The sequence below is a fragment of the Sinohyriopsis cumingii genome, chromosome 6, assembly GCF_028554795.1.
Source record: "Sinohyriopsis cumingii isolate HCF-2022 chromosome 6, ASM2855479v2, whole genome shotgun sequence".
Classification (NCBI taxonomy): domain Eukaryota; kingdom Metazoa; phylum Mollusca; class Bivalvia; order Unionida; family Unionidae; genus Sinohyriopsis; species Sinohyriopsis cumingii.
Window position 1 is genome coordinate 36742304 of NC_142966.1, and position 27394 is coordinate 36769697.

The 27394-nt window shown below is 39.0% G+C and overlaps 1 protein-coding gene across 1 annotated transcript in view; it reads left to right on the plus strand.

Annotated features, from left to right (window-relative positions):
* The window catches only part of LOC149796719 (inverted formin-2-like), a 120808-nt gene that overhangs the window by 65913 nt on the left and 27501 nt on the right, over positions 1-27394 (plus strand). The window contains exons 7-11 of the mRNA XM_089961359.1: positions 6275-6969; positions 8552-8697; positions 10117-10281; positions 11122-11379; positions 15045-15226. Of these exons, the coding sequence (XP_089817485.1) occupies positions 6275-6969; positions 8552-8697; positions 10117-10281; positions 11122-11379; positions 15045-15226 (1446 nt within the window). The remainder of the gene's footprint in view (positions 1-6274; positions 6970-8551; positions 8698-10116; positions 10282-11121; positions 11380-15044; positions 15227-27394) is intronic.

Consider the following 27394-nt stretch of genomic DNA (forward strand, 5'->3'; position numbering starts at 1 on the left):
TGTTACACACATTGCAGATCTTATGTATCAAGAGTCCCAACGATTCCTTTAATGCACGAAGCCTCATACTTTGTCTCCCGGTTTTGTGAGTCGAACTGTTTTAGGTAAAGAAAATTTAACGGGATTTTTGTATTTCTTTAATTATTTTAGTAAAGTGAAGGAACCTGGGATGGTGTATAAATGTTTTACTTCTATATAACCTTCATTGCTTTCAGTTTAACGGTCGATATCATGGAAATTGCTTTCTTAATACTGTGTAGTATTCCATGCAGATGCGTTTCTAATACATTATAATCGAAAAACCAGCACTATCGCCATGTTTCTCATTGCTATTTTGCAATAGTCATTGCCCATTCGTTTTGTCAGTTACTTAGTGCTTCTTCTTACAAAGCTTTCAGTCTTTCTAAGACGTTAGGAATCGTGACAGTATAATCCGCTATTTATATAAGCATGCAGGTATTGGCTTTGTTGACTTTGGTCAAGTTTTTGTGCGCCCGCCTTATTCTATGAACCTGTCTTTCCGTTTGTCAACGTTTCTTTCTCCGCACGATATTTCAGTTTTTGAGGACGTACCTTCGCCAAGCTTAGTGCATAGCTTGTCATCGCGTTCAGGTAGAAGCCTATCGATATCTGTGTCAAAGGGTCAAAGGCCAAGGTCACTCTGACGGAAAATAAATATGATTTTTGCAAACTAACATTAGGTCTTCATCACATACATTCGTGATTGCACTCGGGGTAAGGACGAATCTTGTCAGTTTTGGGGATATAAGGTGAAAGGTCAAGGTTACTGTGACTAAAAGAAAATAAATGGTGTCTGCACATTTTCGCCCATGTTCCTTCGTCTAAGTTTGTGGATGACTTGCAGGTTTGGAGTCAAAAGATAAGAGGTCAAAATAAGTTAAGGTAATAAATAAAATTAAATTGTGGGGTCTAGAGGTCACGGTGATGATACATCTAAGAAGAAATTACTGGTTTCTGGGCAGTAACTGTAGTTCAATGCTGTATACTTTGACTAAAGGTCATGTTCATTGAAATCCATTGTCTGCAGAGTATACTGTACTCAGTTGGTTCCTATATAAAGGACTAGTACACTCGGAGCGTGCCTATAATGTACTCTTCACAATTCTCTTGTTTATAATGGAAGATCGGTCCCGTGGCCTAGTGGTTAGAGTGTCCGTCTCGGATGCGGGGGGTCGCGGGTTAGATCCCATGCCGAGTCATATCATAGACTTATAAAAATGGTACTTGCATATGCCTCGCGTGGCTGTCAGCATTAAGAGGTTTGTAGTAGGACTGGTCGGTCTGGTGTCAGGATAATGTGACTGGGTGGGACATGATGCTATATGTTTGCGGGATGATGCGCCAGTGCTAGACATCACTATAAACTGCTACACTGCAGACATCTTAGCGATATGACTTAATTTATTTTAAAGCTACGTTAAAAATTCAAATGAGACATATACACACAAACATTTATTATGGAAATTGTTCTCACCAGATGCTAAAGACCGGTGTCATGTCCCCACAATAGTCCGTCCATTATTCTATATATGTTTTTTATTTCCATTTGTTTCTGTGGAATGGTTGTCGTTCCATCGATCTGTCGGTCCATTCGTTTGTATTCATATTGCCGTCAGTAATCGTGTACATGAAACACTTTAGTTTGATAGATAGTTAGATGCATTGATAAATAAAATAAGCTATTCGCTAACAGTCTGAATCTAGTACAGATAATTGATCCAGATAAGTTCAGAAAAAAAGAATAATTAAATTATTTTTAGAACAGAAATGACAGGCGTAGTGGCATTATTTCTGCGCTTTTTTGCAACAATTAATTAACCCGACTCCCAAATGAAATCTCAAAATAATCAAATATTTAGCTTCTGCACAAACTCAATCGTAGCTTTTGAAGACGATTTCCAACTTCATAATAGGAATGGTGCGAGTTTCCGTACGCAGAGACTGGCATAATTACATACACCTCCATTTTTTTATAATAGCAAAATGACTACTTTACATAAAGTTTAACAGTTATGGCTCGGCTCAGAAATGACACACTATGTCTGTAATATACACGTCCAGCACGTGCATGCATGCATGCCGGACACTCCGTGGACTAATCACTTGCAAGTAACCATGAAAATGTATGTTTGCAGTGTGCTAGAGGGAAGTTTACACAAACAGGCAATACAGTGGGTCTGCTGGATAGACCCTTGTTCTAATTAAACCTTTCTCTGATTACCATGAAAGGTACTTAAGTTTTGTCTTGTTTTCTTTCTTTTCATCTGAACGTTTCCTTTTTTAACACGCCGAAAACTCTGATATATGTTGGTATGGAGCTGTGAGTGAGTACAACGGCGAAAATAACTGTAAACATGATTCACTAAGAGAATACGGATAAAAAGGACATTCAGTCATGATCATTAAATCAATGTCTGTACTGATTAACATTTTTCTTACATAAACGATCTGTCAGCGGATGATTTGCACGAGAAAGATAAACGGTCATATCAGATATATTCCGTATATCATTACAAATACCAGTGTACAGTAACTATTTAAACAGAACGATAATTTAGTTTATCTGAGCTGCTGCAGTCGAATATGCGCCCGTCGTATGACAGTTGTCTTTAAAAACTCAGTCGCAACATTATTTGTAAACAACATACGTGTGTCATATTTTGATCATTGCAAATATACACATACATGGCGACTTGCTTTTGTTTATACTAATGCCACATGAATTTGGGTTGGGGATGATTATTAAGTGTTACACATGGCCGTCCACAACCAGTCATCCCTACATCAGCATAGCATTGTTTGCTTGAATTTTCCTCCCCCTCCCACTCTATAAATTAAATCTCTGACCAGATTAATCCGCGCATCCACACATTTGCACTTGAACGAAGATTTCCTCTTTTCCTCTGGACCATGTTTCCTCTATCATCACGCTCTTTCATTTTATATGTCTGTCGTCCTTTCTCTTTTTTATTGCTTTAGGTTTGGTTTCAAATTTTCTCCCGTTGATTGCCATGACGTAAAGCAGCAAACAAATTGTACAGGATATGAAATACCCCATGTGTTTTGACTGTCTACGAAACAAATGTGAAGCTCATTCTACTTCAGTTATTTACAATGACGATAGCTGTTATGCCTGTTAATTTATTGTATTCGCAAACAAGTCCACCTGGGAAAATTAGAAATCTGATGGACGGAAAATGAATAAAGGCTGACTTTTAAAGACAGTGAATCGTTTGCCATTTAGTTGATATTTTCTATGCCGTCCTCTGAAATATTGCCATTAATATTGGCATAGGTCTTTCACTTATATATTAACGAAAGTCAAAGGTTAAATTCACAGATAATGATATATCTTTTGTTAGTTATTTTAGGGAGTCTAACTTGTGTACAAGGATGTATCTATAAAATAACAAATTTAAATCAGTGATATTTCGTTATGCATGGCTTTACACCATAGAAATAACTGTAGGATTTTTGTATTCTAGTGTCCTTTGTCCTCGCAGATTGGCAAAAGAAGTCTAGGTACAGCCTTGTTTTAGACAAAATATATGGATTTTTTACAAAAAATATATTTGACTAAAGAAGTAAAAATGAATCAATCCGTAATTCACAAATCAGTTTTAATTTTAAATTCATTTATTAAGTAGAGAGGTTTTTCCGACATATGTCCTCTCACTTATAGTTTCATTAGGCCTACTTCTGATTAGTTAATTGCATAATAAAAATTAATCCCCACTTGTGTCAAAGTGCATGCTTATATTCTCAAATTTCTATTAATCCTCAAGCGAATGCAATATATAGACATGACTAAATCATTCATTTTAAGGGCTTTCTTTTCGTTTTTTTTTCCCGGCAATCAGTCTTCTCTTAGTTAGTGACGAAATCCTTGGAGGGAAGCGAATATTTGTATCGTTTATGCCTTTATATATTGCTTTTATGACTTTTATTTATTGTTTTCAGTTTGTCTTTTATGTATTGCCTTCTATTTATGTATTGTATACATTGACTTCAATTTATGCCTTTTTTGTATTGCTTTCAATTTATGTCTATTATATATTGCTTCATTTTATGTCGTTGGTGTATCGCCTTCAATTTATACATTGCATTCAATTTATTTCCGTTATGCATTGCTTTCAGGTGTTATGGGTTCTATGTATGGCTTTCAATTTGTATGGCTTTTACGTATTGTTTTTTGTTTGTATGGCTTTTATGTATTGCTTTAAATTATAATGGCTTTTATGCTTAGCTTTAAATTCTAATGGCTTTAGTATATTCCTTTCTCTTAGTATTTACATTAATGCAATTCTCTTCATATGTAGCAATGTTAATATCTTCTTTCATAGAACGCAGATTGATAGCTATGCAAAATCTGCTTTCGTAATATGTTGATTGGCGGTTGTACCAAACTGCTTGCGTAATTGGTAGATTCATGGATGTACCAAATCTGTTCTAGTACTTGGCAGATGCACGTACTAAATCGGCCTTCATAATGGGTAGATTGATGGATGTATCATATATGCTTTCGTAATGGGTAGATTGATTGATGTACCAGATATGCTTTCATAATGGGTAGATTGATGGATGTGTAAAAACTGCTTTGGTTATGGGTAGGTTGATGGATGTTCCAAATCTGCTTTCGTTATGGGTAGATTGATGGATGTTCCAAATCTGCTTTCGTTATGGGTAGATTGATAAATGTGCCAAATCTGCTTTCGTTATGGGTAGACTGATGGATGTATAAAACCTGCTTTCGTTATGGGTAGATTGGTGAATGTTCCAAATCTGCGTTCGTTTTGAGTGGATTGATGGATGTTCCAAATATGCTTTCGTTATGAGTAGTAGATTGGTAGATGTACAAAAGCTGCTTTCGTTATGGATAGACTGATGGGTGTTCCAAATCTGCTTTCGTTATGGGTAGATTGATGGATGTATAAAACCTGCTTTCGTTATGGGTAGATTGATTGATATTCCAGATCTGTTTTCGTTTTGGGTAGATACATCAATATATAAAAACTGCTTCCGTTATGGATAGATTGATGGATGTTCCAAATCTGCTTAAGTTATGGGCAGATTGATGGATGTTCCAAGTATGCTTTCGCAATGGGTAGATCGATGGGTGAATTAAACTCCTTTCGTAATTGGCAGATTGATGGATATACTAAATCTGCAATTGGTATATTGATGAATGTGCCAAAGAATAAACGTTCATATATCTCTATATACTTGTGCACGTTAATTTTGTCGCGACTGGGCTAAGATTTACGTTGCAACAACGATTACTTAGATGACAGAGACGAAGATGATAGTCAAATAAATTTGATTATAATGTTGATAATATGATGTTGCAATGATGGTCAGTTCTTTACGTTGTGGATGGGGGAGGGTTAAGAACAGATTTAACTCATTATTGGATATATCGTGCAGAGGAAATTGGACCTAAGCGTCATTTCCCAATGATACACTGAGGCAGCCACCCAGGACTGACCTGGGCGGGTTTCGAACTTGCGACCACTGGATTACGATTCCGAAGTGGACCACACAATTGTACTTTAATATAGCCACATGTTAGTGAATATGAACATGAAGACCACGACGAACTAAGGTCGCACTACGATGAGTAATTTCCTGGCAGAATTAATATCGATAACGGGTTTCCAGATTCATATATACACTAAAACACATTTGCGTTTTATTTGGAGTTTGCCGAGAAACGAGTTTTATACGGCGAATGGATACGCCAAGGCCGTCATCCCAAGACATATTCATACGTCATATGAAACTAGTTCTTTTCCACGAATTGAAACAAAGCAAGAATACAGTTATGTGTTATTTCATGCTCCTTCTGTTATGCTTTCCGCTTATTTTAGTTATACAGTGTGAATACAATTCAAAATAGGAATTTATAATAGTTTTTTCGCCGGATCACAAAATAGCCTTGGATGCCTTTTATATAATTTATAACTGCAGATTGCTTTATCTTTGCAGATAATGCTGGAGGAAAGCCACTACGTCTTTATATAATCAATGTAGTGTAGCTGAAGCACACATGTATGAATTCATTTTATGAAATATTTTTCTTCTGTTAAAATAACATAAAAAGACATTTATTTCAAGCGTAAATTTATTTTGATATTTTAAGAACTAGGGTGTTACTAAAAGAGTATATTTAAATTTGACAAGTAATACTGACATTTCTCTGTTCCGAAAACGCTTAAGAAGATTAGGCTAATCCTTGTAAATTATCTTTTTGTAGTGATATTCGGTGGGATTGTGCAGAGACGGCAATACGACAGGCAGTACTAATGCCTCTTCATAAGGGAAGTGATTCCTCAAACGTGTTCCTTAGTTCAGAACCTTACTGTGATCACTGTGGGTTCTTCCAAAAGCGGTTTAAGGACGAAACAATTCAGACTGACACATCTACAGCCATAGAATCAATTCGGACAAGCCAAGATACCCACTTATTAAGTGATGCAGAGAAAAAGACTGCAATGCAAGAGTTGAGTAATGCTCATTTGTGTTCAGGTGTTAAACAAAGTGATCAAAATCAAATAACCCCAATGCCACCCCCTCCACCTCTTCCAGGACAGCCTGGCCAACCACCACCACCACCACCACCTACATTACCAGGTCAAGAACTTGCACCTTCACCGCCACCGCCTCCACCTTTACCAGGCTTAGTAGGAGCCTCTCCTCCGCCACCACCACCTCTACCTGGCCAAGTAGGGCCACCGCCACCTCCGCCACTGCCAGGTCAATCCGGACCACGACCTCCACCGATTCCACCTGCACCAGGCAATGTTCCACCTTCTCCTCCTCTACTAATAACTAAGGAGTCAAATTCAAATGGTCATTCTCAGCTGCCTGTGAAGGGTATCTCTACACCGACTCCAAAACATAAAATGAAGTCATTGAATTGGACCAAAGTTCCTCCCCATACGATATCAGGTAAGTATCCTCATTTTGATTATTGATTGTGAAATAGCAATCAGAAACTGTAGAAATTACCCTGCCTATATTCTGGTGTCAGCCTCATTCGATTTGATTGTTTGTTTGTGTTCAGAGCTCTGTAAAAGCTCGACAAATGTCTGAGTAAGCCATCATAGTAGTCTTGTGGCCGAATATGACAACGTTTATTAGGGGTAATCTAGGTCGGAATGGGTATATGTATCTCTGATGTGAAATATTAATACCAAATCTGATTTAGCCAAAAAATATAACGAGGAAGTGTAAAAGATACTGTTTCCATCTTTTTTTTTCTGGCAGCCTAAGCTAACCAAGCTTTTTTGTATAATAGAGAAATGTTTTCAAAAGTGGAAACGAATAAAGTTGCTAAATTAAAGATGTCAGAAATGTTTTGTACCTGTTGAACCCAAATTGGGATTATAGAGGCCTCCAAGATTTAATATTCTGTTGACATCTGGCAAGCAACATTTCCACAATGTTCCATCCAAATTAAGCTTTAATCTGGTTCCAGTGAAATTGAGCGGTTTATAGGGAGGACACCAAAGATACAACATTGACTATATCAAATCATATAGTATATCTATGAATGTTTCATCCAACTCGTCCCAATGTTTTTTTTTTATATGTTTAGACTGGGTTGGTCACGTCCCAATGGTGTTTTATATGTTCAGACTGGGTTGGTTACGTCCAGTGGTGTTTTATATGTTCAGACTGGGTTTGTTACGTCCCAGTAGTGTTTTATGTGTTCAGACTGGGTTGGTTACGTCCCAATTGTGTTTTATATCTTAAGACCCGGTTGGTTACGTCCCATTGGTGTTTTATATGTTCAGACTGGGTTAGTTACTTCGTTCTTACATAATCTAAATGGTTCATGTATAAGCCTCCAAAATCACTCATTTGATGGAATGTTATTTAAAAATACTATAGGAACAGTTTGAACAAATGGACACGTATTTATTAGATGTACAAAATAGTTTCTTATCTTCGTTGTGGTAGATAAATAGATTTCGGGGGTTTAATTTGCTCATGGCGGAAATACATTTTAATTTTGGTTGTTATGAGAGCCGAAATGGTTACAATGAGGACTAGCAAAGTAACAAATAGAACACAGGATATTTCATGAGAAGTAATCTTTCAAGCATTTCATCAAAAGTATTTCAGCACTTTCAGAGCAAGTGTGAAAAATGACTAACGTAAGACGGACGACAGACATGTCAGCTAGAGTCGTATAAGCTCATGTGCCCTTCGGACATTCATGTGGAATAATACAGAAAGCGATTGGACAAGTTTTATTTCCTATCATACATATCTCTCACTATGTTATTGTATAATTTAACAATCTTTAAGTTTGTTTATTAACTTCAAGTTTGAGGACTTTTTAGTTTAAAAATATGCACAGGGATCCAAATACCACATGTCATATTCAGCATCCGAATTTTGTCTGGATTGTATCAGCAAAACCATGTATAAATTTCTTCATAGATGTGATAAATATTCTAGTGACTGAAAGTGATAGAGGGTCATTAGGTCCGGATTGTAAGTTCTGTTTTATTTTCCAATCCAGTACAGGAAAATGTTTGGAAAGAGGTTTTGTCCATGGTTGACCGGATACCGGTTCACTATGACACCCTAGAGCAGCTTTTCTGTCAACAACAGATGGAACACGACAATGGAGATGAAAAGAAAAGCAACTCTAAATTACCGAATGTGGTATACTATCACCCACCTTTGCTGTCTCTCTCTTTCTCTCTGTCTTTCTCCGTCTCTCTCTCTCTCTCTTTCTCTCTGTCTTTCTCCGTCTCTCTCTCTCTCTCTCTCTCTCTCTCTCTCTCTCTCTCTCTCTCCTTTATGAAAGTTATAATACGCAATTTATGTTAACATATATCCAAGGAATTAACTATTACAACACCTTTAACAGTCATAGTAATCATTCCTCCAAATCCAGTTTTATTATTTATCTTTTATGCTTAATGCAACATTCTTCCTTCAGTTCCGCTTTAATTTGTCTCACCTGCATATGCATGGGTACACCAAATAGTCATTTTATCACCTGCGACGCGGATAGCGTCATTAACAACACTACAATTCCCGCTGAAGTTTTTGAAATTAGAATGTCTTCTACATCAGCTGCAGCATTCAAGTGAAGATATTTGATATTGCTACAGGTCTAAACATTATGCCGTGATATGCTAGAATTCCTGTCTTGCCTCTCTTACCTGCTTAATTATCATGGTGAACAGTGACACAATTTTGCTTAATGTGTTAAAAGTCAAACATCTTCAACGTTAATGGCTGTATTCAATTGAAGCGTTGGGATAACATAGATACAATGCTTATATGCTGATTCGCTAAGAGTTTCGAACGTTTTTTATATTGCCTACTTAAATATTTTAGTTTGGTTCATCATTGTGAGAAATATAAAACTTTTTTGTTCAAGATTTGAACAATAGATTTGTTATGAATGTTTATGAAAGTCATATAGAGGAGCTGTATGGACACACATACCAAAACAGTTGAGACGCCCGGCTCCAGGGAGCTCTTATGACTTTGATAACGTAATATTTAACCCAATGTATTGAACGTAATTTTATTCAACGACTATTTATGCAATCTTGAAAACAAAATATCAGTGGATTTGTATTGTTTGACATTTATAGAACATATATAAAAAGCCACGTACTTTGGTTCGCATAAAACTGACCTGAGATAATATAACCTTTTTGTTTCAAGTCGACATTTGTGCTTAAGCAATTGAATGTAATTTTCTTTATGCTGTATACTGCAAAGCAAGGTGACAAATACAGCCATACACCTTGTCCCATATACAGGAAGACAAAGCTCTACTATCTAATGTGCACTGAGACAAATTTATGGTATAATTGCTACTAAAATTCTCAAAAAGTCATACAAAGCAAAATTAAAATCAAAAAAGGTAAATTCTTCAAATTCGAACTCAACATACTTGAATTAACCTCCTTGATTAAAACAAACGTCACCTTCTGTGCTGGAGTATAATTAAGAAATCCATCTCACGGAAAAACAGGTTGTTTCTATTAGTCGATCAAGATCAAATTCAAATACAAATTGCATTATTTCCAGGTGTAGTTCTTTCATTTGTCAATTCTACAGGTGCTACTGCTTGATAACAAAAGAAGTATGAGTGTCAACATATTTCTGAAGCAATTCAAGCAGGGCCACAAAGAGATCGTGGAGATGATCCAAGAGGGAGACATCAACAAAATTGGAGCAGAGAGATTGAGGGGACTCCAGAAGATCCTTCCGAAACCAGACGAGGTTACTATTGGTCCTCGTATCTTTTTTAGCTTTATTATGAATACTTAATTACTATATTTATTATGAATGCTTAATTACTATATTTATTATGAATGCTTAATTACTATATTTATTATGAATGCTTAATTACTGTATTTATTATGAATGCTTAATTACTATATTTATTATGAATGCTTAATTACTATATTTATTATGAATGCTTAATTACTATATTATTATGAATGCTTAATTACTATATTTATTATGAATGCTTAATTACTATATTTATTATGAATGCTTAATTACTATATTAGTTTCGCTCTTAGGCAGTGTTTGTGCTTCATTGTAACTAATATGTGTATAATTTCATATTAATCATGGTGAAGGTACAGAACAAGTTTCATGTTTACTAAAAGATGCTTGATGTTAGGCAGAACAGTATGAAATGTCAATTACATGACAACTGAACTAAGAAAAATCTTCCATGTTTGTGGTTCCTCCAGAAAATTAAAAAACAATGTGCGAGTTATTTTCATAAAGTTGTCAGGAAATACTTTGCATTGGGAGTGTTTGATGCGGGACAAAAACGTTTATAATAACACGTCTTTCTGCAATTTAATTTAAAATTCCAAACTAGTCATATGATGAAAATATAAAAGTTTTAAATATGGTATGTGCATTAAAGGATACGACTACACTTAGGTTATATTCTGGCACATACAAACACTGATGGATATATTTGATCAGAAAAAGATTAGAATCCACTCTATGTTTCCTAAAACTCTCTTTTGCTTGTTATCAACAAATAAAACATTAAAACAAGATTTCATTTCATTATAAAAGTTGTATTACTTCTTCCAGATTGCCAAAATAAAAGAATTTGATGGTGACAAAGATAATCTAGGAGCCGCCGAGAAGTTTTACCTGCTTCTTTCTGACCTGCCTGGATACAAGACAAGGATAGATGGCCTCGTTTTGAAGATGGACTTCCATATAAATATGGAAAAATTAATGTCTGCTATTCAGACATACATACATTCCTGCACAGCTATACTGGAAAACGAGGCACTTAAAGTTTTTCTCGGATTCATTCTTCATACAGGCAATTTCATAAATTCAGTAAGTTAGAAATTATCAATTTTTCAGAATTCTTAAACTTATATTCTTGTACCAATTATCGTTTCAGTTGGTGATAGTTATGCAGTTGAAAACGAATGTGTAATCTATGTTATTATATGATTACATTTATTATGTTCACCACCTTTACCATGTCATTGTGGGCCTGTCAATTGATATCATCACCATTATCATCAGTTTCATCAAACATGTGTAGTCATCATCATTGTCGTTGTCATCACACAAAGCTATACTGCATTTGACACTGCCTTGCCATCATCATCTTTTTATTTTAACCCCAGATAAGACAATTTTCATCTGAGCGTTTCTTCTTTAAATACGTTACCCAGTTATAATGCCTTAGGAGTACTACTACTACCTCGCAAATCCAGCCGTCCCAGACGCTACTTTGAGATAAAGGGAGCTAAACGTTATCTGCCGACCAATGTGGTGATCGGGCAGAGTTATCTCCTCTAAGGTATAAGACTTGGCGGCAAAGCCTAAGAATACACGAGTTGCTATGTTCCGCTTGTGCTGAACAGCACACTGTCGTCACGAGAGACCTCACAAATGCCAGACCTATGTGACAGATGCACCATTACAAGCTGGAGGAGTTTTTCACTTTTAAGGAAAGTATACTCCATCTATATTTCCAACTTTTTTTCTCTTCCTGTCCCGACAAAGTTCTTCCTTTAAAATTTGTCGACACTTGCCGTCATCATACATTTAGGTACTTGCAGGGGAAGCCTAAGCGACTTCACGTTAAGTAGGGGCTGTACTTACTTTATGTACTTGCAAGTCTCTAGCTCTTGTAAAAACGTCTAATATATGTATAATACGATTACTAACTGCTGAGTTTATATTCCAAGGCATTCATAGCGTCCGGATGCCAACTTCATTGTTTTTTACTTGTACATTTGGTCTGTGGGCATTTCTCCCCGACAGGTAATTGGCTCATTTTGGATATTGTCGCACCCACTTTGTAAGTATTTATAACGGTGCATCAGTTCCTCCTATGTGAAACTATTTGTGTGTAAATTTTTACATGTGTGTACATTTCTGTATTGCTTCTGCTCTGGTAGGACAAGTACAGATAAGATTTATATACATAGGTTACTCAGTGGCATCTCGCTCATGCATGTTTCAGCTCAGGACAAAGACGTCATCATCCTGCATGCTGTACTTTCCTCAGCATGAAATGTCTGGCGGACAAGGGAGGTAAATCAACTTACCCTTCAGCCACGAAGCGCCCGACATTGACATGTTGTGAACTCCTAGGAGACTTCGGATTTTCACTCATCGGCTTAAGCAGCTCTACGGCACTTGTTTCATTCCTACTCAGATCTACGGAACATGCACGTCTGGATCATATAAACCAGGTCTGCTGAAATAAACAATTCTCACAGCTAGTCCTGGATAGAATTACTCTAGTAAGAGAGTCATACACTCTGAAAGCACGCATAGGCAAATGGTATATTTTCACCTTGTGGTGCATAAACGAACACATCATACCTCTCCAAGCCTCTATACAGCAAATAGATAACTTCCTCTGGCTCTTCTTCGAGAGCAAGGTCATAGTGAATACAATTAACGGTTACCACCCCGCGATCACTGACACCTTTCGTCATCATGGAAGAGGACAGAAGACAAAACAAGGACTTATTCGACCTTCTCTCCAAGTTTGAGTATACACGACCATAAAGGTTAGCCTTATGCCCAATGGGGATCCTATCCAAGGTAAAATGTGGCTGAGCAAGACATGTTTGAACCACTTTCAAGGGCATCTCTGGCACACACATACACGACCTACTTCCAAATGGAATCGCAGACTTCAGGCAGAATTACCGAAATACACATCATATCAGCGGACCCGAATTGTGTGCAGTTCCGACAAGATGGGTCAGTCTTACTAATTACGACAGTCTCTTTCATCGCCAAGAACCGGCTTCCTGCCATGGGTAACCAGACTTTCGTCATGAAGCATCTGTTTAGTCTGGACACACCTGAAGACGACAAACAAGACCCAGTTCGTGCTTTCAGGTGGTACCTTAATGTATTAGAGCACTGCATCAAGGGAGCTTAAGCCTCTTTCTATTTCTCATAAAAGGAAGGAGGATATGTCGAAAAAGACTATCTCGACTTGGTTTAAGTGGATTATTCGCTTGGCATATAGAGACCCCCTAGCTCAAATGAATATATTTCGCATTTTGGCTCACAATGTTAGAACAGTTGCCACCAGTCTAGCGTTCGACCGGAACAGTTCGCTAACCGACATCATTCAGGCTGTGAGATGGAGATGGGAGCCCACATTCTCCTGTTTTTATCTTTCATCCCAAATTGCCCAATTCGATCTGGTATGAATTATATTCGCTGCTCAACAGGTCACCCTTCAAGGTCAATTGACAGCTTCATAAGACGATCCTTTTCGATTGCCGCTCGATTTGCGGAGGCTAATTATTCCCTTTTGAAGCCGCGCCCTGAAAGGTGGAGGCCCCTACAGTCAATTTACCTAGAAGCTGTCTTGAATACCTTATGGGACCGGAGATGGTATCTCCGAGATAGGGGGATGTACCTTCCTCCACCTCCCACTTATTCTCCTAAGGTATTATGATTGGATAACGTATTTAAAGAGGAAACCAATTTTTCCTAGTAAAATGTTTCTTTGATAATATTTACCCAGTCATAATTCACATACAACCACCCGGCCTCCCCTCAATTACATCCACACTGTGCGCGCCTTCCGCTCAGTAGTAATTGATGTATTCTTAGGCTTTGTCGTCAAGTCTTATACCTAAGGGGATATAACTCTGCCCTACCGCCACATAGGTCGGCAGACAATTTTTAGCTCCGATCACCTACAACTAGTATTTGGGAAGGCTGAATTTGCGAGGTAGTAGTTCTACAATTTTATTATCATTAGGTAAGAATTCTCAATTTATACATACATTACTTGGAAAAATCGGTGTTCAGTTTCCCTTCTTTTTATTTCAAGTACTTTTTCGTTCACGCCTATCGTATATGAACATTCGGATCCATAGAAATGACTCCAACAGGGAGGTAATCCGATATTTCTGTTTGCAGTCGAATTGTATCTTAGAGGACTGGCCCAGAGAACGTTATCGAATTTAAGATAAGTCGGAAACTAATATTGTTACAATGTATGTATGTTCAAACAAAAGCCAGAACATAAAACCCAGATATTTGCAAAAGATTGTTTTTATCTATGTTTGTATTCCGTTTACTTGGAAAAATCGGTGTTCAGTTTCCCTTCTTTTTATTTCAAGTACTTTTTCGTTCACGCCTATCGTATATGAACATTCGGATCCATAGAAATGACTCCAACAGGGAGGTAATCCGATATTTCTGTTTGCAGTCGAATTGTATCTTAGAGGACTGGCCCAGAGAACGTTATCGAATTTAAGATAAGTAGGAAACTAATATTGTTACAATGTATGTATGTTCAAACAAAAGCCAGAACATAAAACCCAGATATTTGCAAAAGATTGTTTTTATCTATGTTTGTATTCCGTAACCTAGTATGATTCCATAATTTGTCCCTCACATTAATTCATCTAACATGCTTGGATAATGATAATAGTTCCTGATAATGTTGGCATTAGTTGATGTTGAGTTTCTGATTGAGTCATATTGACATTTCCATTTAACAGGGACGTTTCTCGGGCAATGCAGTGGGATTTACAATCAGTTCCCTGACAAAGTTGACGGACACGAGAGCCAACAAACCAAGAGTCACCCTACTGCATTATCTAGTGAACGAGGCTGAGAAAGAAAATAAAAACGCCATTTCATTTGCAGATGAACTTTTGCCCAGCCTGAATACCCTTAGCAAGTAAGATGTTCAATAAGTAGCAGTGAGTGTTAAATATTTCCAGCTCCAGAGGAATAGTAAAATCATGGAAACCATATTCACAAACTGAATGTCACTTATAGTAGCAAGGGTTAAAATAAGAGGTTCACAGGTGTGTAATATATATATATATATATATTATGGTCGTATGTCCAGGCATGATATGGAATGCATTTTTATGTGACAGTTTAATATAAAGCCCCTTTTAAAAGTGTATGTTGAAGACAGGTTATTGATAATAGAGGTGATCTTTACAGGCATGTTTGTTCGTAACAGGCATTATATCAGAACGATTAAGAAGACATATAAAATATGTGACTGGATAACGCATGCTTTGCTGTGATAATGGTATTAGGAATATTCCATCTTGACCGCTAGATGATAGTAATAGGGATGTTGTAGTGTGACCCATGGTTCCCACGCTACCTGAAATCGGGAAAAGGTCGTGAGAAATGATATTTTTTTCCCGACCGTGAAAAGTCCTTGAATTTCGCAAATATTGATGAATGTCGGGAATTTTCCGCCACCACTTGACGCCCAAAACAATCACGTAATTGAGTCTTAACTAAAATGATCGTGAGTTCAATTTATCGAGTTCGTTCTAGAATATTCTGAGGGTGCTTGGATCATTTGGTTGCTTGCAATAAACATATAGGCTGAGTCAATCCAAACGCCCAGTGGATTATTTTTGTCTAGAAGAATTGTATTTTCAAAGTCAGCTCGATATCTTTATTTTTCATTACATGGAAGGTATGAAAACCAGTCTAGCATCACAAGCGGCCAATATGTTGGTGGCAAAGCGTAGCTGCTTACCTGAGGGCCTAGCAAAGTTTAAACATTTTTAGATCGAGTGATACATTCATGAGATCGATATAACAATTACTTTTTTTCTCAGAAATTGTGAGTATTAAAATCGTTATGTCTTTAATCAGCTGAAAGACAAGATAAAACTTAAGTTGATGATGAAATGTGACCTGGTGCTCGCGATTTGCATTGCTAGTCGCGTGAGTACATTAATCTAACAAGCCACATTTTCAAATGTTGTAGAGAAAAAAAATTAAAAAATATTAAATGAAAGTCATATACTGGTTGTAATAAAAATACAAAAACGAAACGACACAATTGTTTTTACACTTTTGTATTCCGAGAACAATTTCTGGAGTTCTGTTGTATCACATGACTACCATGCTGACATGTCCTCTCTGCTTGATAAATCAGACTGGCCAGATTGCTGCTTTTTACAAGAAGTATCTGACATTCATTTAATATAATTGGATTTCTCTACAACAACATTATAAAGAAGTTTGTTGTTGGTATCACGTAACTATTGGACTTCCGTTGTCGTCATTTAAGATTTGTGAAGTCATGTGACTAGTACTGCAAGTGGTGAGTGCTTGCTCAGGTTTCATCTACGCCGTAGTTTCGTCTTGTCTGACTGCGGATTAACGACATAATGATTATAATACTTGCAATTTCTTAGAAAATAAATCATTTTTCTATCGATTTCATTCAGGTTTGAGTCGATATAACATAAGTTTAAATTTTCTAGGCCCGCTGGTAAGCGACTACCATATATCGCTACCGCACGATGGCGGCAAAATTCCAAATTTTCGATAAGCAGTTGCAATGACCCCACACCCGAACCTAAATGTCCAAATACGAAGAATGGGGTGGGAATATTCGGAGGAAACTCTGATTAGAAAACGGACTGTTATTTGTTTTAAGCCAAATTTGCAGGCCAAACTGTTGAATCTCAGAGCTGAAATGAGAAATTGTCGCCCCTTGTATTACGACCATGCCAGCAAATTCTGCGAGTTGGGTAATTCTGCGCAACGATACGTCATTTATGTAAAGATTGGATCATGTGTTCTTTTTTGTCAAAAATTCATTTTGTATCAAGAGACCTCTCCGATGGCCTAGTGGTTAGAGAGTCCTCCTCGGATGCGGTAGGTGATGGGTTCGATCCCCGGCAAAGTCATACCAGAGACTTACAAAAATGGTACAACAGCTGGGTCGCTTGGCGCTCAGCATTAAGAGGTTAGTGTTAGGACTGGTCGGCCTGGTGTCAGGATAATGTGACTTGGTGGGACATGATGCTACACGTCTGCGGCATGATGCCCAATTGTTAGATATCACTATAAACTGTCACACTGCAGATATCTTAGCGATATGACTGAAAGATTGTTAAAGCTACGTTAAAAATCCAGATCATACACTCGCACATTTTGTATTAAGAAAGAATGATCGTACTTTAATTAAACATATCCCACATTTCGACTTGAAATGCATATGAAAATGTGATTTCTAAACGTCAACATGAAGACCCACTCCATGAGGTTATTGAACCTGTAACCCAGAAAATCCTATTTACTATGTATCTGTTAGAATCGTACAAATAAATACATTTATAAAAGATGGAAATGTATACCTTAAAAGAATTATGCATCTTAATCAAAGTTTCCAATTTTTCAAGAAGTTGTCCCACACATACAAAATCGTCTGCTACCCAACATATCAGCTTGCCACTAGAACAGGATTCTCACAAAATTTCTCGGCGTATAATCTGTTACTAAATTCTTTAGTAATTTTTCCCCATAAACAAGACGTTGTAAACATATTACACCCTATTCATTGTTGTTTCTCTTCCACATAATAGCTTCTTTTTTTTAACAAAATGATAAAATGTTGAACGTTACTAATTTTTTTACAAGATCGGTTTAATATCGCTTGCCATTTATTGGCATTGCTATGTTGAATTTTTAAAACTAGCTATAAATCTGATCATATTACTCGACTGAACTGCTAACAGAAACAGTCCAAAGTAATGTATTTCATTTCTATAGCCCAATGGATAAACATTATATCTTTTCAAAGCTGTGCGCAGAATTGGCCGATATATCGCGAGTCATGAAAACACGGGGGTGGTATCCCGTGTGTCCATAGTTAATATTATTTTTAACAGAATATTCTGGTGTTAACTGGCTCTTTTCAAATGGCAAGTATTGCAGTATTATATTTTCGTCAATCAGTCAAATTTGGTATGATGTTTGCCTCAGTAATGGAGACGAAAACCTTAGGTGCGTGGAAATGCCCGACAGCGTTTTTTATATTAAAACAAGATACGAAACACTGTATCATTACAGGTTTGGGGACTGGTTTAACGATTTACAGGAAGACACATTGATTTTACAGAATGTTCAGTCATTGCTTATACAAGAGTGTATAATTTTGAAGGTCTTTTGTCAAAATTTAAATCAATCCTTTTGAAAATATTTTTTAAATGATGGATTTTTAACCAAGATCGTCAGTAGTGAAAGGGAACGATTCAGCGACAATGGGAATTAGCATTACAGACGCGCCCCCCCCCCCCCCCCGGGACTGTTTAGCGACTATGTAAATTTAACATGGAGAAAAATCGTGGGACTGTTTAGCGACAAGGGAAATTAACATGGGAAATAGATTTTGGGACTGTTGAGCGACGAGGGGAATTTAAACAGGGTGGGACTGTTGAGCGACAAAGGGAATTTAAACAGGGTGGGACTGTATAGCGTCAAGAGAAATTTAACATGGGATTTTTAAAAAAAAATAAAAATAAAAATAAAAAAAAAATGGGGTAGGCAATGGAAAGTCATTCTCTTTTCGAGACCTATGAGTAGCCCTGAAAAGGGCCTTTGGGTTTCTTCTTCTTTTTCTTCTAACTCCTTAACTTCTTTATCCATCCCCTTATTTTTTCCATCATTCCTTTCTTCTTCTTTTCTGTTTCCGGCATCCAGTCTGGGTGACCCATGGCTTGGCATTCTGTTGGATTTTCATCCAGTTAGCGTTTAGTTTCTCTAGTTCTTCCTTTTTCTTTCTATTTTCTTCTTTTCTTTCCTTTGACCACTTTTCTTTGATTTTCTTGACCTCTTCGGTCAGCACATTCCTCATTACTTCTTCGCGCGGACGTGAAGGAAAACATCCCCTACTTTTCTCATTTCATATGATCTACTATCCGCATACGTGAACCATCAATAAACGAACCCCAAATCTACTATTTACACACGCAAATCATTAAAACTAAATCCATAATCTACTATCCACACAATCTTACGTGATCGGTTACAAAACCCGAACTATACTCTCCACATACGCTAACAAACAATAAACAACAAACCCATAATCTACTATTCACACAAACGTACGTGAGCGCTTACAAACACAAACACACAAACACAAACACATACATTCTCATCACAAAAGAGTCAGTGTTTATACTCACACTACTCTACATACACACATTGGCAAATCGATTGTTATTTCTTTTCTAGAGTATTGTGTAGCCCTGAAAAGGGCTGTTTGTTTTTTAACTCCAGATGCACCTATCTAATGATGGCACCTTGCAGGCCGGGCACCGCACACACATCTTCTTCCCCAGTCTCCTTTTACCTTTCTTCTTGGGAGTGCAGAGGCGGGATAAGTGGCTTCAGAATCCCAATTTTCTGTCTCTGGGATTCTGAAATTTTCTCTCTCCTTTTCCTCCTCTTCTTTTTCTCTTCTTTCCTCCTCCTCTTTCATCCTTGCCTCTTCGACAATGGCCTCCGCGGCCAGTTCATTTAGTATGCGCCTGGCATATTCCAGGTGCATCTGGAGTTCTAGCAGTTTCACAGTTCTGGTATTCATTGTCTTGTCAACGAATGAACAGGGTAGCTAGACTGCCCAACGAGTTTCAATTTATACTGAAAGCGCGGACGTGATGGAAAGTATCCCCTAAAACAAAATTGATCTTACCTAGATCATGACCAAACAACGCGCGGACCTAAAAGAAACACTCACTCACTTTTTATACTACCCATTACTATTCTAAAAATTTTTATTAATCACTTCAATATACTATTCACATACGCAAAGCAATCCAATCAAACCCAAAATCTACTCTTCCCACACCTCAAACAGCAAAAAAAAAACCCCATGATTTTAATCTACTATCCACACCAACGTACGTGAGCACTTACAAACACACAATCCTATACACAAACACATACACTCACATCACAAAAGAGTCAGTGTTTATATTCACACTACTCTACCTACACACATTGGCAAATCGATTGTTATTTCTTTTCTAGAGTATTGGGTAGCCCTGAAAAGGGCTGGTTTTTTTTTTTTTGTTTGCTATGGCAATCTTTTTAGTTTCTAAGAATGCGTCGTCCTCTGAGGATAGACTTTCTGACGATAGGTCTGCTTCTTCGGAAAGAGAAGAAGATCTCTTTGGTGTCGATACGACAATCGACAAAGCCTCTGTCAGGTTCAGGTTCCTGCTGCTGCTGCTGTTGTTGTTGTTGCTGTTGCTGCTGTCTCTGAAGTCTGTACTTCTCTGTCCATTCTTCTTTCTCCCTGTTCACTTCTTCTCTGAAGAGCTCTTCTATCAGGTCTTCAGTGACTTTTAACATTCTCACATTCTCTATCTCTTCTGGCTTCGGTATCAGACTGTGTCTGACCCTATGCAAATTCACGTAGGCTTCGTTTAGCTTAGCTAGTTTGGAGCACATCTTCGTAGGAGGATGAGTCGACAATGGATGGTTAGACTGGAAATTACCCCGGTTCTTAAAGTCAAAGCGCGGACGTGAAGAAAAACATCCCTCCACGGTTTTCGAGCCGGAACGTTCAGTGAGTGTCATGAGAGGGATAGAGAGAAGTCAAAGAGCATGAATCAACATTCTTATAGCCAAACAAAAGACAAAGGCATTTTTTTCAAAACACAACATTTTTTATTCAAAATCACTTAACACTAACCAACAACTCTAACATTTTTTAACAATAATCCAACAATATAACATCAAACATTTTTTCAAATACCAAACATTTTCTTTTTCAATTAACACTCTACTTTAAACAGGGCTGACAACGTTGTGAATGAAATTGTGATTTCCATTGTTGGAAGTCATTAGGCCATTGATGGACACTACGTTTGCTAGCTTGAGACAAAAGATAAGCGTAATGGTCACAAAACCATCGATCTACTTTCACATCATTTCTAGAAGAAGAACGAGGATCAAAATGAGTCACTAAATGTTCTAAGGTAGCCCAGGCTGCGATGATGCAGAAAATACACACAATATTGTCCACATACCAAGGAATCTGTGCCTTGTAATATCGCATTATTGAATCGGGTGGTCTGAGCATTTCTTCTCATAAAGTCAATGATATCGTCTTCCAAAGGGGGCAATCCGTACGAATCGAAATATTCCACATATCCTTCTTGAGGAAAGTAAACGGATACCCAGTGGGTTCCTGGGAGATGACTGTCGTCCGTGTTGATCACATAAGCTAGATGGTCTTGAGGTTTGCGATGAGGGAGTTCATCTTTATCACAGACGACAGGAATCCAAGAAGCCGTGTACAAACTGTGGTTCAAAAGGTAATAAAGTTCCCAGGTATCCATTTGTGTGTTGTTTTTTTCTTCACAGGTAATAATAAGTCATCAATTCGATCCTGACCTTTTGCTTGAAAATGTCTGACAAATAACCGTTTCTTCGTTTCGTCTCCTCACTCTGATTCAGGACAGCTTCGATACGATGGATCTCTTGAGTGGTTAATGGTGGACAAGAATGTTCACGCAAGTCTTTATACCACTGGTGCAACACGACTTCGTCCGAGATGAGACTCCAAGCTTCGTCCAGATACTCGTCCAATTTTTCTTCTTGACTCAACATTAGGCATTTATCGTGTTGAATTTGACTGGGATGATCGTTTTGACATCCATAGCAATTTTTCTTGATCAATTCCGTCATTTTTTCGACTAAGTGTTTGGCAAAACAGGAGACTAAATGGGCTTCTTGTTCTGGCCATCTTGACTTCATCATGACAACTTCTTCGTCTTTGTCTTGGGATTCTCCTTCCACGGTCTCTTCACATTCCATGTCCAAAGTTTCTCCACTAGGTAAAGAGGGATAACAGTCTTCCATGACTTCTAATAATCTAGAATGATTTCTCTCAAACTGTTGATTTCTATCGTATTATCGAATTCTGCATACAGGATGACCTTCACTGTCTCTTTCACTTCTTCTGCAAACTGAAGTTCCACACGAATCTGGCCAGATTTTATAGGGTGAAAATATCCCTCGTCGCTGCCTTGGTCTGGAGTGAAATCGAAAGCCCACAAAGCATAGCCTCCTGCGTAATCGTCGTACGTAATGCCGTGACTGGTGTTGGTTCCAAACTGGCCGGTGGATTCGTACGATCTCAAGTAATTCATCTTCTTGTCACTAAAGTCAGGTTCGAAAGGTCGGGTACACAAGGTCTTGCCATCGCGACTGACTTCGATTTTCTTCACCTTAAAGTGTTTAAACTTAATAGGATTTTTAGTGAAGTCTCCGTTGAAGGCTGAATTCTTGACCATACCAAGGATTAAACGTTTGGGTAACTGTCCTTGAAACAGATGATCTTCGATCATGGAATGATATCCAGTGGGAATGGTGAAGGTTTTCACTTCCACGCGTCGTATGGGATATTTGGCGGTCGTTCTGCTCAATGTCTGACTGATGTTGTTTCCCACTTTGGGTAACACTTCCACGCGTCGTACGTAGAGTTTGACCTCCTCGATTTTGCTTTTAGGATTGCCACCAGTAGTAGCATCAGCATCAGCCAACAAATGGAAAGCGGCACTGCTGCGATTCAGTCTCAAGCGAACATTGACCCCGTTCAGCAAATATTTCTCTTGCAACCACATGTCCAAATGCAAACGATCCATCAGTTCTAAACTCTTTCTATCTTTGATTTTGTTTCGTCTTTCCTCAAAGCCGTCATTGTCTTTACTTATTATGTCAAACTTGGTCGCTTCGACAGGTTCCCATAGCACACAAGCATTGAGATGAGTATTCTTGGCATCTATTCCGTACGTCAAGAGATTTTCCAGGTATTCACGGTAAGGGTAAGTATCCATGCTGCTACTGACCAGTTTGTTGTTCAAGTACAAATCCACTGAGCTGAACAAGGAATGCATGAAATTGTTGACGGGAGCTACTTTCTCGTCACCGTCTATACCACCTCCATTCTTATCTAGAACTTTGACTTTGAAGTACAAGTAACTGCTATTCAGATCGATGTAATCTTCGGGCTGTCCGTTGATTTCAAACTCGATGGGAGCGGAATCTGTCAAAGAGGAGACGGGGTGAAATTCCACCCATTGGGATTCTTGCATGGTCATCATGGTGGGGGGCATGGTAAACAGATCCAGTTCCGACTTGGAACAGGCGCAAGACTCTCGGTGCATCATTTTTTTTTGTTGCTGTGTCTCAATAATCGAAAACGTCTAAGTCTCGAACGGTTCTTCTTTTCTTGGCCTTTCTAGCTTTAGAAGTGTGAAGTCTGGTGAAAGGGTGTTTTCTTCGTCGTCTCTTTCTGCCTTGTCCTTGCTGAATGCCTGACTCGGTAGCGTGCAGGGCATTTATAGGTGTGTCTCGTCGACCCAAAAGGTCTTTGCCCGTTTGCAGCAAGACATTTTTGCCTGCCCTCATGAAGGCTTCTTTAGGGTTTTGTTTGTCGATGATGACATTTTGGAGAAATTCTTTGCCTTGCGTCAGTGCCGCATCTTTCAAGGCGTGCAATCCGCGTGTCACCATCGGTTTCAACACTGGGGCCACCGAAAGAAAGGCCGATTTTAACATATCTCCTAAACCGTGTCCTCGCTGTCGAGCAACCCCTCGGTACACTGGATACATGACTTACGAATCGTGAGAGAACCGTTTTCGAAAATGGAGTTTCACCGTGACTTTTCCTTTGGTGAATGAAATATTTTGTCCCAGATCTCCTTTTATAGCAATGTTGACCGTGTCCAAATACGACTTGCTGACAGGCAAATAGTGAGGATGTACAAATTCGCGGTGAACATGGTAAATGTTTCCACCTTCCTCGTCAGTGGCCGTGGCAGAATTTACTTTGAAAGGAATGACACGCAGTAATGGCACGGAGGTGTGTCCCACCACGTTGTACTCCACCACATCGGGGTACACAAACATCAAATTCAGTCCCTGGTTCAGTTCTACCGGGAAACGAAAATACCTCGCAAAATGCCCGTTGTTGTCAATCTCTGCTTTCTCAATCTTTTTGGTTTCTTTATTCATGACCATTTTGAGGTCTCCACCCAAAATGTCATACAATTCATGGCAAAATTTAATACGTATACTTTTTTCCTCACTTTCAAATCTGATGAGTAGACGTTGAGACAGTTTGTGGTACTCAATGGTGACACGTTTATTTAGTTTGGTCAGAGCTTTGTCAAATGTTGCATAGAATGTGTCAGCGATGGCCTCCACCAGATGTTGACCACTAAAATAATGGCCTGAGTTAATTTTAAAGTGATAAACGTAAAAAGGAGGAGAAGTGTCACTGCTGTTACGGTGTAATGGGTCCTTCGCAAGAAATGATCTATGTTGAGGAGTGTTCGTCATGGTTTGCTGCACTGTTGGGTCCAGAATTTCGACGTCAAAAGTGTTTTGAGTTTCAGTGATGTTTTTGATTTGTGTTGGGTAAATCATTTCTACCAAAGCCACTTCCCAATGGGCTTCGTGCTCTAATGGGATGGCCTGAGGTAATTTGGCCGTGTAACAGCACAACGTGTTGTGGGGAAACACCTCCATGGAACTGTCACTGGGTAAGGTTAAGTAAAATTGGTTTTGGTAACTCATAATTCCAGAGTTCTGTGGCTGTCCGGGGGGTTACTGGACGTCAGAGGCGTGTCTCCGCTCAAAATGGGGTTCTGGTTGTGGTTGGAGTGGTGACTGGCACTGGCACTGGACACAAGGTTTCTGTGGTTCCCGTTCGAGGAGAATTTCAGGGAGGGATTGGGAAGCAGGTAACCGATGCAACTGCTCAATAAAATGGTCCACAATCGTTTGTCACCTTGTTGCAAACTCAAATCGGCGTTGGCTGCCCCGATGACACAATACACCACGAAGATTTGGCAGAAAAAGACGATTTGCGCTTTAGGCACACGTTCTCCACACCACACCCACAAGGGTTGTTTTTGTAAATCTTGCACAGAAGAACTGGGTGAAGGGGTGGTCGACGTAGCTGCGTCTGTGTGAAAGGGCATGATGGTCAATTCTTTTTATAGTCGATGACTTGCGAAGCGTCGATCCAAGAATCAAAACTCGGTGGATATCCTTTCCAGCGTACTTTGACGTCTTTGACACGTCGTTTGCCCACTTTACGGGTTCTGCGTTCGAGAATGCTTTCGATGTCGTACACGTCGTCTTCTTTTTTGGTGACACGTTGTAACTCGAGCAAATAAAACGTTCCTTTGAGTACTTCTCCGTTCATGTCTTCCAATTTATAGACGGCAGGATGACGGCCATGCACTCGTCCAGTGACACGAAACAATTCGGTCGTCCAGTTAGGTAAGTAACCTTTGTCGAAAGTGCGTTTGGTTTTGCCAATGCGCACCCAATCTCCTACGACCAACATTCCACTTCTCTTGGGGACCGCCCTCGTCGGGGACGTACCAAACAGGCGCTCAAACACCAACACTTCGTTCTCGGGAGTCACTTCTTGCGGGGCACGTCCGATGCTTCGATGGTAAGAGTGGTTGTACGCTTGCACCAGGTGCGGTAAGATGTCGATGTACTTCAGAGTGTGGTGATGCGTAAAATATTTCCACATGCGTTCTTTCAAAGTGCGTTGAAAACGTTCCACGATGCTGGCTTTGGTTTCGGGATTCTCGGTGGTAAAAAAATGAATGTCACGTTTCTTTAATTCTTTTTGGAAAGCTTGGTTCAGAAATTCGGTGCCTTTGTCCGTTTGCCATCGAAGAGGGTGACGACCGCTTTGTCTCAACACCCGTTGCAGGGCTCGCACTAACTCGCTGCTCGATTTGGAAGTCAAGGGCCCGACCCAGGCAAATTTGGAAAAGACGTCGATGACACAAAACAAATATTTGTAGCCACGATTGTAGCTGGCCAAATGAGAGACATCGGCTAAATCGGCTTGCCATTGATGATAGATGCCTTCCACTCGGGTGCGACTTCTGGCAAACTTGCGTCGAATGGGTTTGTATAAAGTGTAGGTAGCTTATTCTTGTAACCATCGTTGCACTTGAGGTAAACGGAGACTTTTCAGTCGAGTTTTGGCAGCACGATACAATTCTTGAACTCCTGCGTAACCTGCAGGATGGGAGGGATCGTAATAAATGCTGGCTAAGACTTTTTCCATTTTTGTGTTTGTTTGTGTGTTAATAAGTCACCCACTCTTCGGTGATGCTACTTTGGATGGGTCGAAAGGGTGGTTTAGAAACGGATTTACGTGTCCGATGGGCTACGGGAGTAGAAGTCGATGGTAGTGGTGGTGGTGGTGGAGGTGGCAATGGAATGGGTTTGGTTTTCTTTTCTTTTTTCACTTCTGGTTTCCCTTCTTTCTTTTTCACTTCTGTCGAAGGAGGAGTGGACATCATCTTTTTAACCCAAGCTTTCATTTCTTCTCGTTGGGGTGTTGGGGACGGGGTCAACAAGGATGCTGCAATCTTACTGTGTTTGAAACACTTCTCGCATCTCTTCTTCCTCAGGTCTTCGTGGGGTAACATCTCTGGTAACCCCTGGGGATGGTAGTAGTGGTGGTGGTGGTGGTAGTGATGATGGTGCTGGACTTTTCATCAAGGTCTTAAAATCTTTCAGAGTGGGTAGAGCTGTTTGGTCTAAAGCTTTCTGGTGAAAGAGTTGCAGTCGTTGCAAGAGTTGAGCGTACTTTTGCGATTTTTCTGCTGGGTGCGTTGTTCTTGCCAACGATGGTATTCCATCCATCGTTTGTAAGGCACTAAAGCTAGTTTTCGTCCTTCCATGGGGTTGTCAGGGGTCGATTCTGAGATCTTGGGACTTCCGAGGGCCTTTTTATCTTGCTTCCACCAGTCCTCCCAACATGGTTCCCAAGACTCCTTTCAGTATGGGACCTAACACGAGGGGTAAAATGCCTCCATGTTGGACCAACATCTTCTTCTTTTGACGAATGGGAATTTTCTTTTGAACCATTTGGCGAAGAACGTGACGATGTTTGCCTAAGCATTGTTTCTGGTGTTTGGACAAAGGGATCGTGCCTTTCAAGAGTTCAAACAACATTCGCACACGTATCGATGACCTCTTTGGAGGCCGATTGAATGAGTTTTTTTCTTAGAGGTGGAGAAGC